At 40.8% G+C, this 20,079-nt stretch overlaps 1 protein-coding gene across 2 annotated transcripts in view; it reads left to right on the top strand.

Moving 5' to 3' along the window:
* Positions 1-20,079, top strand: part of GRIP1 (glutamate receptor interacting protein 1) — a 681,920-nt gene that overhangs the window by 631,651 nt on the left and 30,190 nt on the right. For both annotated transcript variants that reach the window (XM_090273572.1, XM_090273573.1), the window contains 4 exons: positions 1,388-1,533; positions 12,178-12,322; positions 14,881-15,020; positions 15,193-15,387. In XM_090273572.1, coding sequence (XP_090129698.1) covers positions 1,388-1,533; positions 12,178-12,322; positions 14,881-15,020; positions 15,193-15,387 — 626 coding nt within the window. The remainder of the gene's footprint in view (positions 1-1,387; positions 1,534-12,177; positions 12,323-14,880; positions 15,021-15,192; positions 15,388-20,079) is intronic.

The following is a 20,079-nucleotide window of genomic DNA, read 5'->3' as shown; positions in this document are numbered from 1 at the left end:
AATTTATTGGGGTGACACTGGTTAACAAAATTATGCAGGTTTCAGGTGCACGATTTTACAAAATGTCATCTGTACACTGTATTGTGTGTTCACCACCCCAAGTCGAGTCTCCTTCCATCACCATTCATCCCCCCAACCCTCCTTCATCTCCCTCCACCGCCCCCCCAGCAATCACCACACTATTGCCCATGTCCATTCTTTCTTTCCTTCTTTCTTTTTTGCTCAAACTTCTGTTTTCAAAGATCAAAAATATTTTTTAAATGTTTGGAGAATACTAATATAAGACTGTTGACGTTTTTTAATTTTTTTTTTTTGTTAAATACTTTAAAATCCCACCTATTATCATAGTCATTTCATTAAAGAAATATTTTAACCCTCAAAAAGTAGCAAGGGCAGTGTGTGAGTCCAGGTATATTGGTAGAGGCTCCACTGTGACAAAGAGACTCCCAGATAAGAGTGGATCAAACAAGACAGCAGTTTGCTTCTCATGGAACAGTTGGGAGCAAGGCAGGCAACGCTGGGCAGGGGAGGCAGCGCTGCCATCCTCGCCAGCTTGCGTAGCTCTGCAATTCTCTAGCCACAGAGGGGAGGTAGGGGTGATGCTGGGAGTCTGGGATGTGCACCTCTAGGGAGTGATCCCAAAGAAGGAAGGAAAGAATGGAGGCTGGGAAGCAATTAGCAGTGTCTCTCACAGACATAATATATAAAGGGTAGTTCTTATCAAAACATAACCTTATTTACAAATATGTGTGTATACATATATGTACATACAAACACATATACATTCATATTATTTTTCTCACTTCATGATGAGAAAACCCCCAATAGACCTGCAGTGGTCCACAGCTAGTCTTAAACTCTCAATGGAAACACTCCGGTCCAGATAGGTTTTCTTCCTGCTGCAGCCACAGTGAGTTTCCTGGTGCAGGTGCAAATGGCAGAGGTGACAAGTCTCAGACCTCCACTAAGTGCATCCCACCCTGACTTTCCTCAGTCCCTCAACCCTCTCCTAGTATCTAGACTGCCGAGGATCAAAAGTAGCACAACTATGTGGAGAAGCACAAGGGATCTGGCTATTGACCCAAGACTTTACCTTCCTTCCTAGGAACCTTCAAATTTCTGAGTAAAGCTTACAAAGTTGTTGTGGTCTGTTAGAAGACAACACAAGGAAAAACTTTTAATACTCTGCAATTTAATGTCATGGTGGCCATCCAAAATAAGACTGGGAAAAAGGCCGGGTTATCAATAAAATTCAATTTAAAAACCGTTGAAGAACCTCTTTTCCTCTAAAGACTAGCACGATGCTACATTATGCTTAACACCTCTTGAATGGCCTGGTTAAGTGCTCATCATTATTACTCTTGTGTTGCTGTGCATTTATTAACAGAACTGGAACCTTGGAACTTGGGGATAAATTACTGGCAATAGACAACATTCGGCTGGACAACTGTTCCATGGAAGATGCAGTTCAGATCCTCCAGCAGTGTGAGGACCTGGTGAAGCTCAAAATCCGCAAAGATGAGGATAATTCAGGTATTTGCAGCCTCCTTAGTTAAAGCTGATTTCTCTAACTGCCCATCTGTCACAGAAGATATTAGATCTTGATGTTTTACATACAACAGCTGGCTGGTGACATTGTGGCTGAGTTTTACACAGTTAAAAAGGTCTGTAAATTGTGCATTGAAAGTATAGTATTTAAGTAATGGTGCTTTTAAGTGATATAATTAAGAGAGTGTCATTATATAACCATTATTACAATGGTATTTAAATAATTTTTAAAGACGAAAACTAAATTATCACCCAATACCACCCTAATACAATGGAACAAGTATTTTCAAGTTAATAGTTATATTACATAATTACAACCAAAGTGCATGTTACATTTTTACTTAATTTTATAAACATTTTACCATTTTATAACCCTTACTATCTATCATTTTTATTTACTGACTATAATTTACCGTTCTTCTCATCTTACTTACATTGCTTTTAATTATTTATTGTTGTGGATAGTACAGTCATGGGTATCTTTATGCATAGATACCTTTCTTCAACGTTTCTTCTTTTGAATGATTTCATTAGAAAATATTCCTAGAAGTAAGATTGCTGGGTCAGTTTGAAATGAAAATATTATGATTCTTGTACTATGATGAGTCTTGTACCATGTTTCCGTCTAAAAGTTCTGTATCCATTTTTAGCGCTTCCAGCAATGTGTGAATCCATTGGAGCTGCGCTTCTCAAACATTAGCGGGCCTCAGAATCACCTGAAGAGCTTGTTTAAAAAAACAAAAAAGAACAAACAAAACAGAAACAAACTCATATATACAGAGAACATTTTGATGGTTACCAGAGGGGAGAGAGGTTGGGGGAATGAGGAAAAGGGGGAAAGGGTTAAGAAATACAGATTGGTAGTTACAAAATAGTCACGGGGATGTAAAGGACAGCAGAGGGAATACAGTCAATAATATTGTAATAAATATGTATGATACCAGATGGGTACTGGAAATATTGGAGTGATTGTTTCATAAGTTATATAAATGTCTGATTACCTGAAACTAATATAATATTGTATGTCAACTGTAATTAAAAAATTAAAAATTATTTTTTTTAAAACACAGTTCTTGGGCACTGTTCCCAAATGGGGCCTGAGATGCTGCTGCCTTTCTAACAGACTTCGTCATGATGCTGCTCTGGTCCAAGGACCACACTCTGGGTAGCCCTACAGTAGAAGCCCTTTTATCTGATTATGATAAAGCTAGAGCTAATCAGAAAAAGTCTGTTAATTGAAAGAGTCAACTAATGTGGGGAATTATAGAAAGCATGTATATCCATAATATAAATGTTTAACTTAAAATTTTGCCAGTCTTATAGGTAAAGCCAAGGCCTTTCATATGAATATTCTGCTGATTATAGTTATAAGTCTTTTTACCTGTTTGTTTGCCTAAACTATAGCCACAGTACACAGTTTATGATTTCCACTTTTAGGAGTTTTTTTGTTTTTTATTTGTTTTAATACAGTGAGAGCTTTAAAAAAATGTAAAGCAATCAGAATGCTTACCCCATCTAGATTTTTACTTTCCCCAATGTTTTTGAGTTTTCCTTCTGCATAATTAATAGTAGATATTTGCTTAATAAACTCCCCCTTATTGAATTTTTCCAAGCATTTGAGTTTATTTTCACAGAACCACTATACTCATATTTCATAGGTTATGTAAAATTCATTAAATTACACAGTTACAATAATAAGTAAAATTGGGACAAAACAGGCTTGGGAATAAATGTAATTAACTAAATTTTTAAGCTTGCAATTCAAGTGATAGTAGGAGCAGAAGTACACAGGGATACTAGAGAGAGAAGCCTATTAATCTGGAACATTCCCTGTCATTTGGTCAGTATAATTTATAGAAGTTGGAGAGCCATAGTTAACTGGTAAATTAGTTAATTGGAGCTTGGTTAAGAGAGCTTCAGCTGTCTATAATTTCATCCAAACCAATAATGAGTTATGGCCCATGTTCTGGAATTGCCTGTAATCAAACCATCTAGACCTAGAGTTCATGGTTATGTCAGGCAATGTGTTTATGATTTCTAATCAAAGTCAAAACAAATTGGTAGTTACATCCAACTGTACAGCCAGGATGATTATGGCCAAATGTATAACCAACATTTTTAAATATGCACAGATTTCTACTCATTGTTATTTCCCAGGCAACTGATTTTATGTTGCCAACATTTGCATCTCTCTATTTACAAACATGTTTCAATTGCACTTTCTTTTGGAGATTTCTTTCAAAAGTGGGATAACGCCTCCAGCATCACTCTGGGTTCTGTGCTAGGGAAGAGGCAAAGCCCTGTGGAGAACCCCATTTTGCATGGTTTACCAAACTAAGCAGATCTCAGCCACCTTCCTTACAGAGTGAAAAAGCCAAGCCAGAGGTGAATATGCTTGGAGATCATGGCTGGCAATGTTCCAGTCCCAAAGCCAGGCTGAGCAGACACATTGGGAGGAGATTCAGCAAAACTGAGCTCTGGAAGAGCCAGATCCTACTTTCAGTTGTTACTTTCCTTTTTCAGGTCATTTTTGCCCCCTTGAGACCTTTCCCCCTATAATCCCTGTGCCTAACGTGACCATTACCAAGTAAAGCGACGCTCCTTCACGTGGCGCCTTGGTATAAGACCCAACAATTAGTGTTGAGAAAAACAGGCCTTTATTTACAGTATTCCAAGTGGGGCGGGGGGACAGGGGGGCTGTGCAGCTAGGAGCACTTCAGCTTGGAGCCCTATCCTCTCAGGACACTCAGCACTTCCCTTGATCCTCAAAAGGTTATGAACCTAACCAAACCCAGTAGTTTGCCATCCCTTATCTGTCAGCTCCCTCCTTTAGTACCTGAGGTACATTGTCATCAGCATGTTCCGTGTTACACTGGATCATGGTGAAGTTCAGGAAAGGCACAAGTCCTAAGAAGAGTGTCCTTTTCGCATGTCCCGAGTTCCAAGAGTCCAGACTGAGTCCAGGTCTGTAAGGCAGAGTCCTTGGTGGCTTCAGAGTTAGCTGGAGCAGGCATGATCAAAGCAGCAGCATTCCTGCTTTCTTACTAGCCCAGGCTGCATGGCCAGATCCTGACTATAAACTGCATGGCTGCTATGACAGGCTGATCCATCATGCTCCTTCTACCATGCTTCTTCTCATGGTGGATGGTGGGGCCATTCTATTCATTCAAACAGATGGCCCCCTTCCTTATGGCTGGCCCCTTTCCTTCTGGCTCTGCCCTTCAGGAAAGGTTTAGCTATCTCCTTTTCATTGATATGCAAAGTATCTTAAACAGTATCATCCACCCTTTTACAGGTCCTAGCTATAAGCCTGCTGTAGACATGCAAAGCACCTTAAAAGCTGTATTATTTCCTTCCCCCATCCCCAAACCATGGGCTGTGGGGACTTTGGGGAGGGCCACTCTGTACATTATGATAATCATAATATGTTTATTAGGCATATCTCCCAGCTTCACTGGTTTCATTGCTCTGCCTTGTACCTTACCCAAGGAGATGGTAGAACTGTTTTCAGACATTGTGTAAGTGTTTGTTTGTTCATTCATGCATGCAGTCAGCATTCATTTAGTGTCTATGAGGTGAAAGGTACTATGCTAAGGACTGCCAGTTCTTAGATTAAAAAGGACACCATCCCTGTCTGCCCTTAAATCAGTCACCACCTTTATAAGAGAAACAGAAGAAAATCAATAGTTAACAACATGATGAATGTTCTAGGGGTATGCACAAAATGTTAAAAGAATGTAGAGGCGGCCACTGATGCCTGGAGAGCTCAAGGAATGCTTCTAACAACCTTAGTCTTGAAATTGTCTGGGAGGTATTGTTAGAATTTCTCACAGGAAGAGTATGAACCAAGCAGGAGGCCAGAGAGCATGGCACATCCTAGTGGCAGATGTAGCTGAAGCCAACAACTATGTGTAAGAAAAGTAGAAAACTCCGCTGAAGCCAGATTATTATGGTCCTGCTAAACCATATTAAGACATTTGAACTTAACCCAGCAGTCAATGGGGAGGACTTATAGCAGGGGAGAGAGGCCATGGTCATTGGTGAGTGAACACAGGTTGCAATCATTTACTGCAGTATTCAATGAGACATTTGAGAGCATCTGAATGACCTGTTTTTAGTTCAGTCTTGGGAAGCAGGAGAATAAAATGAATAAGAACACTAGATGGGCTTCACAACTGACACGCTGGGAAACTTAGGAAAATTAACTTCTCTCAGCATCAGTTTTTCCATCTATAAATGTCCACTTAATGCCTATTTCCCCTGGCTGTTTTCAGATCAAAGCAGGTAATAAATTGAAGCACTCAGCAGTACTATGTGGCACCTAATAAGGCCCAATAAATGCTAATGATCAACAGTGGTGTTATTAAAATAATTTTAGCTTGATTTCACAATGGCCGGATCTTTTGGAACACTTGATTATAGGGATTTCCCTCCCTCTATATTCAGAGACCTTGCTGCCTTCAGGAGCCTTTGCATTTTTTATTGTTCATTACCACAGAAACTTAAATTAAGTACGGCCAAAGGGTTCCTGCCTGGATCCCAGATACCAAAACAATGGCTATTCCCCAATCCCAAGATCCACAAAGATGCAAATAGCCTTCTTGAAACAGAATCTGTCCCTTTGCCTTGATTGCATCTAGATCTGATGGAAATGCAGAGGGGAGAGTTTGTAGATCGGAAAAGGAATCCTGAAGCAAAACAGTAGAGAATTTGGAGAAATTGTAGGAAGAGAGAAATGGAGGCTTCCAAATGTGTTTCAGTAGTTTCTAAGGGTCTGCTCAGATCACACAACAGTAAGAAAGCTCTTCTAAACAGTTTATTTACTCAGGCCTGTCCCCCTCCAAGAAATGTAGCTATACTATGAAATACAGTCCATCACTTTCAGTTGACACGAACTTTGACTGACCTGTACATTTATGCATTCCAAAGGCTCTCCCGCAAATCCAAGCCTCCTGTTCGGCCACAGCAGCAGCTGCCGTTACGGATTCAAGCCAGAGGGTGCTCGTTCTGTTTAACAGGCGGCGCTCACGAAGCCTGAAAATAACGTTGCCCATAAGTAACGCTGCAATTTTGCATCTGTTCCATGGTCCCATTCATTTTCTTAACTAGAGCTGAGCAGAACAAACAAGTAGGCTGGCCCCCTCTCCTGTCTTTCACTAATAGTTGTAAACCTTCTGTTCTAATATAAAAGCTGCTTATAATATCATTACCATCTGGTTAGGCTCACTTTGCAACTTCCTGGTGATCTTGCATTTTTCCTTTTCAGAAAGTTTCTGTTCTGGTTAAATACTCCAGTTGCTGCTTTCCAAGCTGGAGCAGCCTCAAGGAGAGGGAGTTGGAGTGTTTCCACCTCCCAAACTGCCTGAGCGTCGGGCAGTTATCACCCTGCTCCTCAGCGGCAGAGCCTTTCACAGGCCAGTTGTTGCGCTAAAGCCCTAGAAGGCAGTTGGAATTGGAAGTGCAGCCTGGAGCTGGCTCAGCAAACCCAGGTCTTATTCTCACTCTTTGAAGAAGCCAGATTGAGTCTGGATCCCTTTGGAGAAGGAAACTAGACCTTGGAGTAGCGGGGAGGAGGACCACAAGGCTCCCCTAGAGAGCTCTTCCCTTGAACTGAAGCTGGAGGGCAGCTGAGTCCCAGCTCCTGCTCCCTGTCACCGCTCAGCCAAGAAGCAGAAACAGGGGTTGGATTATTCATACCAGAGGCCATCAATCTGAGAAGGTGGTGGGTGGAAACGCTAACGTCCACCTTCCCCTTGAGCTTTCAGAAGCAAGTTTACATAGAAGAAACCTGGGAGTTTGGGCAGTAGGGGGTAGTTCCTAGGCGGAGCTGTGCGGCTTCTTCCCAAGCTCACTCCCTCTGTGCAGGTGTTATCTCTTCATCTGCATTGGTGTTCCTGTCTTCCCTGCACTCCTGTGGTTGGTGGCCTTGGAAGCTCTGTATTCTCTGGCTAGGGAGGAGAGGTATACACCATTTGCTCTCAAGTGTCCTTGGTTAGGGGAGGTAAGGTCTCCTGATTTACCAGCTGGCTGTAAGTTGCTCAAACTAGCCTTGTTTAATGTTCTTGTCTCAGTTTCCCCATTCCACCTGCCCAGGAATTTTCCTAGTTTCTTACTATCCTGTCTCAGAACCAGTGACTGCATGCTAATATTAACATTCATGCATCCTTTATTCGTCTGTTCAGGCATTTACTGATGTGTCCTTGGTGCCAGACACCTTTGTTTTCAAGGTGATCTTATTCTAATGGAGGAGACAAGTAGAGAGATAATGAAAACATCTAGTGAAAAGAACATTCTAGAACATGCCTTCTCAAATTGGGAGCAAAAATTGGTTCTCAGAGAGTAAGGAATCTTAAATATTACATTGTAATGGTTAGTGGCCCTCCAAAGCTTAGTCCTACCTGAGTGAATCTTACTCCTTCATATTCCTCTGGTCAGGAAGAATTTTAATTTAATTTTTCTTCTTGTTGGGGCAGAAGCAAGAGTTAAAATAAAAAGGTGAGAAACACTAGAAGAATGCATAGGAGCTGTGGGAGCTCAAAGGCCTCCAGCCCCAGCTGAGGAGCTAGGAAGCCTTCCTGAAAGATAAGGCCTCTGAGCCACATTTTAAAGTTACCAGAAATTCTCCAGGAGAAGAAAGATGTTTGTGCACAAGGAGTGACAGGTCAAGGTTAAAGGTGTCAGAAAAGTGCTCTTAAAGAAGCTACAGTGAGGAAGACTTTAGGAGACCAGATTGGAATGGGAGGATAGTGTGACTGACTGGAATCATAGAGGCTCCAGCTCAATTCATGAAAAGAAAGGGGTTGTATTTTATTCTTAAGGAGTTGGGGAACCAATGGAAAGCATCATGTAAAAGAGAAACATATTCAGATTTATACCTTTAAAATATTATAGGAGGAAAAGAGAAGGAATTATATGTTGGCAGCACTGGTGAAAATGAATGGGAGGGAGAGGGGCAAAGGCTAGATCCCTACCGGGAAAAAAATTTTAGAAGAAACCATTGTTCTAAAAACCTGGACAGAGCTGAGATGGGGGCCTCCCCTAGAGCAAGTGGCAGTGGGATGCTCTGGGACCTTGCCTGGGTGGCAAATGGGCCATAAGGGTCTGGATGAGACAGTGTACGGGCAGCCGCCACAAATGAGGAAGCCAAGCTAATTAAATATCTGTTTACTCAAGGCATCCACACAGAGTTTTCTGAGGGAATCAAACTTGTTATTAAATTAGATATTATTTTATTAAATATTTATTGTTATAAATATTATAATATTAAATTAAATATGATTGAATTAAATATTCATTATAAATTTAGTAAATTAAGTATAGCTATTAAATTTAGTATTATTTTATAAGTAAAATTTTATTTAAAAATTTAAATGTTATTATAAAAACTTCAAATATTTAAAAATAGGTTAAAACGGTATAATGAACCATCATACATCACCACGCATTAACAATTGTTAACTTATGATCAGTCTTGCTTCATCTATACTCCCACCCTAATTTAAGACTTCTAAAATATATAACTAAATATCACCCTTTAAAATATTAGCAGTAATTCTTAGTATCATTAAATATGCACTTAATGTTTCCATTTTGCCTGATTTTCATATACGTGGATAAATAGATAGATAGATAGATAGATAGATACATAGATACATAGATAGATATGTTTTTCAAAGCAATTAGTTCAAATGAGGATCCAAAATGATCAACTCATTGTTTTAGGTTGTAATGTCTATTAAATCTCCCTTTCTCTTTTTTGTTTCTGGCAGTTTATTTGATGAACAAATCAGAAGTCAGCTTCCACTTCTGTCATAGTCTCAATATAGCATCACTTCTTTCATTTTCCACCCCAGTGTGGTCACTAGAATGTGTCTTTCATTAAGATGCTGCCCCTTTCGCATCTTCTTGATTTGCATTTCCATCACCTTTTAAACTTGAGTGCCCTAACAGTTCTTCTAGTTAGATTAAAACACCCCTACATAAGGTAGCCTGAAACTAACTGTCCTAAACCTGTTTACTTCATCGTAAGTGTGATTTCGTCATCTTTGTGATGCAAGGTGCGGAACCCGCCCCACAATAACACAGGAGACTCAGTCCGGGTTGCCTGAAGACTGAGCCACCTGGAACCAGCTTCTCCCACTGAGTGAGACTGCACCCTAGCTCAGCTCCCCGTGCACTCGTGGCTGTTTGCATCTGACACTTCCCACAGGTTCCTGGGTTCTGGGCAGCTGGGTGCCAGGTGCTGGCAGCTGCCATTTCCCACAACTTTCATAAAAAGCTGGTGGCCAAATCCAGAACGTGCGGCACCTGTTGACGAAGTGTGCTCATGCTTGCCCTGCGGGAGAAAATAAAGGGTCAGGGTCTCTCCACTGGAATACACACCCGCACCGAATGGCCAGCAGAGTGCCCGGTAGTAACCAGTGGTAACTATGCCAGCGTTTCCTAATCAAATGATTCACCTATACTTTTATACAGAATATTGGTGACACAGGCTGCAAAGTACACGTCACGTACCTGATAATGCCGTATTGGTTTATATCAAAGCCAGCTCTGAAGAGTGACGACCTATCATAGTGTAGAAAAATTTAGACTTTTAACCTCTGCCTCCATTTTTTGACTACCTATATCCTGGTGCTTCTCTCAGTAGCTCCTTAGCAAACCCTCACCAGCCTGTTGGGCAAAACATTAGGAGAAACCTGGGTGAAGTTTGTGTACCATCACGCAGAGCTATTGATGACTTGATACAGAGCAGCGATTTTCAATCTTTTTCATCTCACTGCACACGTGAACTAATTACTAAAATTCTGTGGCACACCAATATATGTTCCATCTTTTGCCAATCTGACAAAAAAAAAAAAAAAAGGTATAAATTTGATTCATTCACACCGAACGGCTATTGTTGTGTTGACTGTTGGTATTTTTTTATTTGACAATCTAAGGGAAAAGAGGTCAGTGCCCCTGACTAAATAGTCAGGTATTGCACATTTTAAAAATTCTTGCAGCACATGAGTGTGCTGTACCACACTGGTTGAAAATTGCTGATATAAAGGATTCTCCACTGCCAATATAAACTGAGTCTAATACTGAAGACTTTTATACACTGAGATGTCATTTTAAATGCTGCGGTGGGTGGCAGTTGGTCTTTAATCCTGTGTGTATGGAGCCTACTAGGAGTGGAGCACTGAGGAGGCAGAGGCAATGGGTACGTTCGGAACTCCCCGCCCACGGCCAGAAGTGAAGTAGGTGCCGGCGGGAGAGGACACATCACTTCCAATATCACTCTATAAACCTTTCATTTTATATTCATTGGAATTTTTTCACTGCACACATAGATGCTTGAATTGTTCATTCAAGCTCTTCTTTTCCTCCTTATTTTTGGGATCTCATATCAGAAAAGAACAGTTGCTCATTGCAGAAATGTGATGGTGTTAATGCTTCACCATGATACAGTCTGACCGTAAAAGCTGACTGTTTTGCTAAAGTAGCTACTGAACCATTTCACTGTATCCTTAGGTACAGAAATGAAATACCTCCTTAACCATTCACCGCTCCCGGGCCCAAGGGATAAAACAAGGAATGCTCAAAATTCTTAAGTGTGCCATTAGCAAATAAGAACCTGAGACTTCATATTTGCAACACAGACACAGTCAAAACACCCACCCTCGCTGAAGGCATCTCCTGACATCTTTCAGACCAATGCTTAGGCAGACCACATTTCACAACTGTCTTCCTTCATGCTAATGTTAAATAACAAAAAGAAGGTGAAGAGATTAACCAAAGAACCCTAGACACAGACAACAGGTGGTGATGGCCAGAGGAAAGGGGAGGGGCAGAGGCTGGGTGGAGGTGGGTAAATGGGGGGAAGGAATGGGACATCTGTAATAGTGTCAACAATAAAAATAAAGTTTTTTTTTTAAAGAGAAGAAAAAAGAGGAAAAATGAATTTATAACAGTGTGGCAGCCTGATATATGCTATTGAAATGTAACTTTCATGGCTTTAATCTCAAGAACAGAGGAGAGAATTATTCAAACCTCTGTTTCAATATCCGTGAATTCATCAACAAGATTTACATTTTAAGACACAGGCAGTGCAATGATACATTAGGGTTTCTAGAGTTCCAATCCAAACTTTCTAAGTTCCACTTGATCATGTATGTGTTAAGAGTTTGCTCCCAACCTGAGTAAAATGGACTTTTCTGTATTGAAAGTTAGCTTGCTTGTAAAGCCTGAAAATAGGAATTGTGTGGTCTGACCACTTTGTCACTGAATGACTCTCACCTCCACAGTTGCCTCCTCAGCCGTGGGTTCATTCCACAGGTATTAATGGAACACTTACAAAATGCTGGGCAAACACTGGGCTGGGCACAGACACTGTCTGAAGGGCCTCAGTGCCAGCTGGTGGACCACTCACAGATTTAAAACATAGGTTATTAGGCCGTGAACTGACTGTCTTCCTGTTAGACTGTAATATCCTGCTAAGGAAATGCAACTTCCCAAAATCATTATTTCCTGAGACGTAATGCTCTGATGATGCTGTTCTGAATTTCTTATTTTCTGCCTGAATATATATGCCTTATTACTTTGCTTTCTCCAAAAAAACCAATTATGATTCCTTGGACTTTATTGCAGATGAACAAGAAAGTTCCGGAGCAATTATTTACACTGTGGAGCTTAAGCGCTATGGGGGGCCCCTTGGCATCACGATTTCAGGAACTGAAGAGCCATTTGATCCTATAATCATTTCAAGCCTCACTAAAGGGGGATTAGCTGAAAGGTAAAAATGTGAAGGAACTGTTACACTTGCCTGTGTCTGAGATGAGTTTCCTTCCTCCCAGCCACATAAAGACATACTCTGCTCTCCTGCTTGGTTTCTTTGTTGACTTTTTCAAATCTGCACAAAAGAGCGACTTTTGAGCTTGAGAAATCAACTTGACTTTGAGAGGCATCTTACAGGCAGTGAAAGGTGTCACGGGCTTAGCATTGATATTAGTCTCTACAAATGTATAAACTGACCACAGTTGACTAGAGGTAGATTTATATTGTGTCCACTTTGAAAGAAGGAGGCTAAAGTTCAGGGAGGTTAACAGGCTTGTCCACTTCAATTCAGCAAACATTTACTGAGCCTCTGTTACCCACAGGCACTGGCCTTCAGTGCCGTGTTTTCGGGAGAGGATGACACAGGCTTTATCTTCAAAGATTTCAGGAAACAAAGTGTAATATCTTAATAATATCTTGCAATTTAAAACAGCCACCTACTCCTTTGGCAAATTGTTTTCATTAGCACGCAACCCCAGCCTCCCATTAAACTGCATCTTTCTGCAGCCTTTTGTGGGGAGGATATTCCATGCATCATAGCCAGACAGGTACTTCAGTAGCCTGGCTCAGGAATGCACTCACATCATTCACACTTAACATTTGATGACAAGAGTTTTCAAAATAGAGATGTGGCAGTGCAGAAGTTTGGAGCAGCATGGTACCCTAGAAGTCATCTCATCCAACATCTTCTTCTCCCTGATGAGGGCCTTGAGGCCAGTCAGAAAGGTTATCCTGTTGGAATTTCATATTGTGATATTAATAGAGACACCTATAATATGGTGTTCTTCAGGTGTCCTACTGTCCTAGGTATCTATGTTAGGGAGAAAACAAGAAAAAATTAATATTTATCTGATTTGACAAGCTACTGCTCAAGTGTTGTATGGCTTACAACACAGATCTTTCCTAAAGTAGAGATTCTTTGTGAGAGAATGAAGTGATTTTTCTTTTCAGGGAAAAATAATTATTTGAGTTGATGCATTGGTGGACTTTTTAAGCAGCCACTCGTAACCTGCATGACCCAGTGTTGCTTCTGCTGCCCACCACAGCTGCCCACAGCCCCAGCTGTACTCCTTCCCCACCCAGTGCTTCCAAACTAAGGTAGATATGCTGACCATCAGAATTGTATTCCAATCTGCTAGTTCAGAATTGGGTGAGGATGGGAAGAGGAGGAGAAAGGCCAAAAGTTTATTAGTTTATTGATCAGTAAGTTAATTTTCTTTTTTCACGTTTCAAATACACTACCAGGCCCTTCACATATGTTTTCCTATTTAATCTTCAGGGCTTCCCTGTAAGATGATTACCCGCATCGGGGTGATAAGGAAACTGACACCCTGGGGGGGTTAAAATAAGGTCCCCAGGTCCCACAGCTGGAAGGTGGTAGAGTTGAATTCAAACCTAGCACTACAGTCACATGCCATATAACAATCACCACATAGACCACAGTGGTCCTGTAAGAAAAATTCTATCACCTAGCGATCTCGTAACTGTCCAAACATAATGACTCATGTGTTTATGGTGATGCTGATGTAAACAAACCTACTATCTGCCATCGTATAAAAGTATAGCACATACATACAACTATGTACAGTCCATAATATTTGATAATGGTAATCAATGACTATGTTACTGGTTTAGGTAGTTAGTATGCTGTCCTATTCATTGCTGTTTTAGAGTATACTGTTTCTATTTATATAAAACGTTTGCTGTAAAACAGTACATAGTGTTACGCTGGTGGCAGGCTCACTCATCTCATGTTCACTGCGTCTCTTGATCGCATTCCTGTCTCTTGTGCTTGGTTTGGTTCTGTGCTGTGTTGTACAGTAACGCGCCACACATGGATCTTTGAGGAGCACGGGCTTCAACAATGACAAAGGAGCCCTAGGCTAGATACCATACAGCCTACGTGTGCGGTAGGGTCTACCTTCTAGGGTGTGTAAGAGCACTCTATGATGTTCGCAGGACATGAACTCACCTAACGACACATTGCTCAGGACATACTTCCGTTGTTATGTGGTGCATGACTGTAATTGATGCCTGAGATCAGCCTTTTTCAACCCTTGAAATCACTCACAGGGAGCTCTACCACACCAGGGTCTGGTGTATGTCCCCATCTCTCTGAACCTCACTTCCAGTGAGCTAGGATAATGACTATGTTCAACATTTTAGATCTATACAAAGAAGAAATGCCCCATGCTAAAAATCACAACATTTATTGTTTGTTTCCTTGGGATTTTCAAGAGGGTTACCAAATGACTCAGCTTTCTTGGAATTTAACAACCACACAAGTCCATTTAAAATACTAATTAAAACACTTTTTCTGCTTTTATTTGAAACTAAAAAATAATTCACAACAAATGCAGTTGTCTTGTAGCACTGCCCAGGAGACAGCTACTAGTGGCTTCTAGAGACCCATGCCAAGTCTTTACCATTATGAATATATAAAGTCTGGCCAGGAAATGATATTCTGTAGCACACAGGGATGATTTCTACTCTTCCTATTCCTGTTCGGTATTTCAGAACTGGCGCGATCCACATTGGAGACCGAATCCTAGCCATCAACAGCAGCAGCCTGAAAGGGAAGCCTCTGAGTGAAGCCATCCATTTGTTACAGATGGCAGGAGAGACTGTCACCTTGAAAATTAAGAAACAGACAGATGGTGAGTGGGTTGGGAGCCACAATTAAGAATTTCCAGTGCATTTCCGTCCCAAAAAGCATGTGCAAATGTCTATGTGAGTATTTCTAGGAAAATGACTCTCTAGCCAGGGAGCATTTGATATTTTTTTATTTGAATATATTCTGATACTTAAGCTGCTTTTCTATCTTTAAAGCTCAGTCAGCATCAAGTCCCAAGAAGTTCCCCATTCCCAGCCATCTGAGTGACCTGGGCGATGTGGAGGACGACCCCTCTCCAGCGCAGAAGCCGGGCAAGCTCACTGACATGTACCCCTCCACCGTGCCCAGTGTGGACAGTGCTGTGGACTCGTGGGATGGCTCTGGGATCGATGCCAGCTACGGGAATCAAGGTATGTCCCAAACCTGAGGAACAGCGGATTTGTCATTGTTGAAGCCTGTGTTCCTCAAAGATCCACAGTCTGCTCCATGAGAAGAATGTATTTCACTTTTGTCCACATCAATGACATAACATGTTGAACAGATTACTGTAGTAACTCTGCATTCCCTCTTCTTAATGCTGATAAGTCATGAGCATTTACCAAACACTAGTAGGCCCCTGTTAGACCTACTGAGGGTCAAGTGTTCGATCCGGAGCTTGTCCTTCAAGCATAGATTAATATGAGGGTAACTATGCAATGAAGTGGATCACTGAAGACAGGCCCCATTGTCTTACAGTTTTTAGCAAAGATGGATTGGGGATGCTGACAACGAGCGTAAGAGATTAGCCAATGATTTATTTATTCCTGCCTCCTCCTGCCTTGTAATAGCAACTTGTAGGGGTTTCCCAGAATACTCATCATTAGGTTGTTAGAGAATTGTAATCACAATATATAAAAGTATTTAATAGATTTCACAGAATCATCTTTATGTGGATAAGCATAGCCTACATTAAAAGTTAAACCTCATTGACAGAAAACAAATACAGAATGTGTTAGACTGAATACAGAGTATAAACTAAAAGCTTCTTTTAAAAATCTCTCTCCTTCCTGATGATGCATAGCATCATGAGAGAAGTGTATCAAAAAATTCTTTGTATTTCTCCTTATCGGAGACATACTTTTGGTCTATTGCCTTGTATAAATTTCAGCCTCCAAATCCCCTTTCTGACCTGGGTTTAACTCGGCCAGAGAACAAAATACATAAACAGTTTTGAGAACACATGTCTGGGTGTGAGGGGTGTTTTGTAGCTTAGTTAACTACTTTTTAGGAGCGTCTACATCCAGTTTGCTCTCTTTCTGGCTCCTCTGGTTTACTCTCTGTTAAATCTCCTGAAGGGGGCAGTAAAATGAAAAGAAATATTTCAAAGCTGTCAAGTAGTTACTTGTTAGAGATGATATTACGGTTTGGTGGAGAAAATATTTTGAACACCCAAAAATAGAATTGGGACTTTATTTATCTGGCAATTAATTCTTCTAAGTTGTAATACTCTGTGACAAGTAAGCTAAGCCATCAAATAATAGATATTCTCATTGCCTGAGTGTTGATGGGCCCCCAGAGCTCACTCTGGATAAAGAACCCAAATCAAGTTGTATCAGCATGGACTCTGAGGTTTATTTATTCATGTGTGTGTTTGTTTATTTTGTTTATTTGTTTATTAACATGGGTACTTTTTTGTTAAACAGATTTTTGTGAGAATGCTATTGATTTCATGAATTCTGTTCCATAATGCAGAGTATAATAATTTAGCTACTCTGTCCCTTTCCACCATAGGATCAGAGCCATGATCGGCATCCCAAATAGAGGGCCTTTGCCTCATTAGTGAAAAATAAAGCATCATTTGCTATTTATGAAGCATTTTGAACATTTGAAATCCGAGACAGGGGACAGTAGTCATAATAATATTAAATTCAGTATTTATAAATCAGAAATCTTTGTGAGGCTGAAGAGAGATTAGAGATAAGTAGAGAAAAGGGCAATCGGGACAGAACTGACGTCTCCCTTTCCTGAAGTGATGAGAAAATAGTAACAATACCTTATATTGGTAAAATGCTTTTGTGTTTACAAAGCACTTCCACAAAATTAATCTCCAGTGATCCTCATAACAGACATAGAAGTCAAAAGGCTTGTGGATCACAGGATTTCAGTGTTGGGAGTGAATTTAGAAGTCATTGTAGCCCTTGGTGCCATGCCCAGCCTTGCTGCATGTGACCACGCTGCCTGGGCTGGACACCCCTGGCAGGGTGTTCCCCAGCTTCTGAGCCAGCTCTCCTTCCTCCCAGAATGCAACTGTCTCCAATCTATCAGTCCTCAGGCTCATTGAGCAGAAATCTATCTGCCTATAGCTCCTGCCTACCAGTCTAGTTTTGCCCTCAAGGTCACTTGGCACTAGACTAAAGCCTCTCCCACTCGACAGCCCTGCAGATTCTCCAAGCCAGCTCTCATGCCTCTTTACAATCTTTCTCTAAGCAAAACAGCCACAGTTCCTTGCATAACCTACTTTTCAATATCTTTATCATTCTGGGGGCTTCTCTCCTGAATATGTTCAGATGTAACTCCTTACTTATTAAAGTGTAGGACTCACAAAGGAAAGTCACACAATAGTCTGACAGCCCAGAGCAATTTAAGCCTGTCATCTGCATCACTGAAGATTGTAGGATCTATCAATGCAGCCTCTCTCAATTTTGATGGTCACATCCTATCTGTCACTCATTTCGAGCTTACTGTTAACCAAGAACTCAAAGTCAGTTTCTTTTTTTTACTTTAATTGTGATATTAGGTTAATCCAGATCTCTCCAGATGTGCTTGTGGAGTCAGCTTTTTAAAAGCAAGGCATAGAACCATCTTCTTTTCCTGTTAATGATCATGTTGTGAAATGTATATTATCTCTCCAACCAGTCCCTCCAGCTTCTCAGCAGACTGTGCCCTTTCCCAGGAAGACTGCACATTCTCACTGCATCTTTAAGTCTACAGTAGTTGCCCCATTCTCAAGAGCACCTCTGCAATTTCTCCTTGAGCCAGAAATCAATGTCTCTACAGCCACATTCCTTATTGTTCTCTACTTCTTGTCCAAAATGTCAAGCTTGCCCCATTCATGCATTCATTCAGCAAGTAAGTAATGGCTGGCTCAATATAAGGTTAGTATGCAATTGCACACAATGTTGGACAAAAGAAATGTGGTCCTTGTTCTCATAAAAGAGGTTACCCAGCTGAAGGGCCAGACAATTAACCAATGGTGCAAAGTATTACTCAGCCATTGAAAAAGAAAAAAGAATGGAGTTATCAAAGCCGGTAGAGAAAGAAGGAATGTGTTCAAAGAAGTCTCACAATGGGATGATTTTCAATTCTTAAGTGTAGTTCTAGGATACAAACATTTTCTAGTCTGCATCTGGGTCAGCTTCTTCCAGTCCCATTCTCTATACTCATGCCCTTCTGCCTTATCAAAACCATATGCTTTTCACCCCCTTGTCTTATTTATTCTTCCTTCTAACTCTGAGAAAGCCTTATGATTGCTTTCCTTGGATTTAGCAAAGGCCAATCAATACAAGAAAAAACTTCCAAATTGTTGGTGCCTGGACTTTGTCATTCTCATAGACAGTGTGTGTCTTGTGATGCCTATACTTCTTGACTTTCAACTCAGATAGTTACATTTCTGTCTTATCCCATCACCTTCAGCTCTTTCTCTCTTTTGAGTTCATTTTTTCAGCTTTATTGATGTCTGATTGACAAATGAAGTTGTATAGATTCAAAGTGCACAATGTGATGATTTTATAAACATATATGTGAAATGATTACCACCATCATGTGTGTGGTGAGAATACTCAAGACCTGATTTCTTAGCAAATTTCAAGTATACAAAACAGTGTTATTTACTATAATTACCATGCTGTACATTAGACTCCCAGAAAATATTCTCTTATAATTGAAAGTTTGTCTCCTTAGGACAACATCTCTCTATTTGTCCCATCCTTCAGCCCCTGGTTGTAACAGAACCCCTGGGCTGCTCCAATTGAAACAGAACCCACAGGCTGTTTAGTTAGGGGCCCGATTGCCCGCCGCCAGAATTATAACTCTCAATACCAGAGTTTAGTGAAAAGAAAAAGAACTGTTTATTTAATTGTTATATAGATTTAGATTACTTGTAGATTTCTACTGTTAAGTCTTATTTTCTTTAAAACACCCACACACACATATTTCTGCCCTACCAAACCAGGCTAGTTTTAGAAAAGTTAGAGAAACTGTTTCCCTACTTCCTAGACATAGTTCAGCTTTACCGTAGCTGCCAATCATTCAATTCTGATTGGGGAGGTCTTTCTGTGTTGTGGTGTCCATCAGCTTTTAATCCAGAGCTGCGTGAATTCCCAGCCTTTCCTTTCCAAAACCACAAAGGTATTCCCCCTTCTCCAACCCGTAAGGGGTGTGTCCCCCTTTTCAAAGCCGCATGGTGTGTGTCCAGTTAAAATGTCTGCCGCTCATTTTTAAATCCCTGACTGTGTCCTGTGACACAGTGAGCATAGTACCCAGTTCTGACCATTCACAGGACCTCAGTCGGGCTCTGTAAACTCTTTCCATACCATCCCACAGTTCAAGACCCCTCCCATCTCCTTGAGGCCTTGGAAGCATCAAAATCATTTGCATAACAAAGACACCAGTCACTAGCCCTAGGCCTGTGAAGGCATCTTGAAAGCTGCTTCCTTTTCCCCATCTCCCAGGCTGCAGTCTCTGGGGACCTTTGGACACCCCCATTCTGTAACATGGTGGCCACATTCTACTCTCTGTTTCTATGAGTCATCATTCTTGTCTTACTCTTCTTCCTCTTCTTCTTCTTCTTCTTCTTCTTCTTCTTCTTCTTCTTCTTCTTCTTCTTCTTCTTCTTCTTCTTCTCCTCCTTCTCCTTCTTCTCCTTCTCCTTCTCCTTCTCCTTCTTCTTCTTCTTCTTCTTCTTCTTCTTCTTCTTCTTCTTCTTCTTTCTTCTTCTTCTTTTCTTCTTCTTCTTCTTCTTCTTCTTCTTCTTCTTCTTCTTTGTTTCAGATATAAGTGAGCTCATATATTATTTGTCTTTTTCTAGATTATTTCACTTAGTATAATGCCCTCTAGTTTCATCC

This window comes from Furipterus horrens, unplaced genomic scaffold, assembly GCF_987537825.1.
Source record: "Furipterus horrens unplaced genomic scaffold, mFurHor1.1.pri manual_scaffold_4, whole genome shotgun sequence".
In the NCBI taxonomy this organism is placed as follows: Eukaryota; Metazoa; Chordata; class Mammalia; order Chiroptera; family Furipteridae; genus Furipterus; species Furipterus horrens.
The sequence above is the reverse complement of the archived record's forward strand: the minus strand, read 5'-3'. Positions and strand labels throughout refer to the sequence as shown.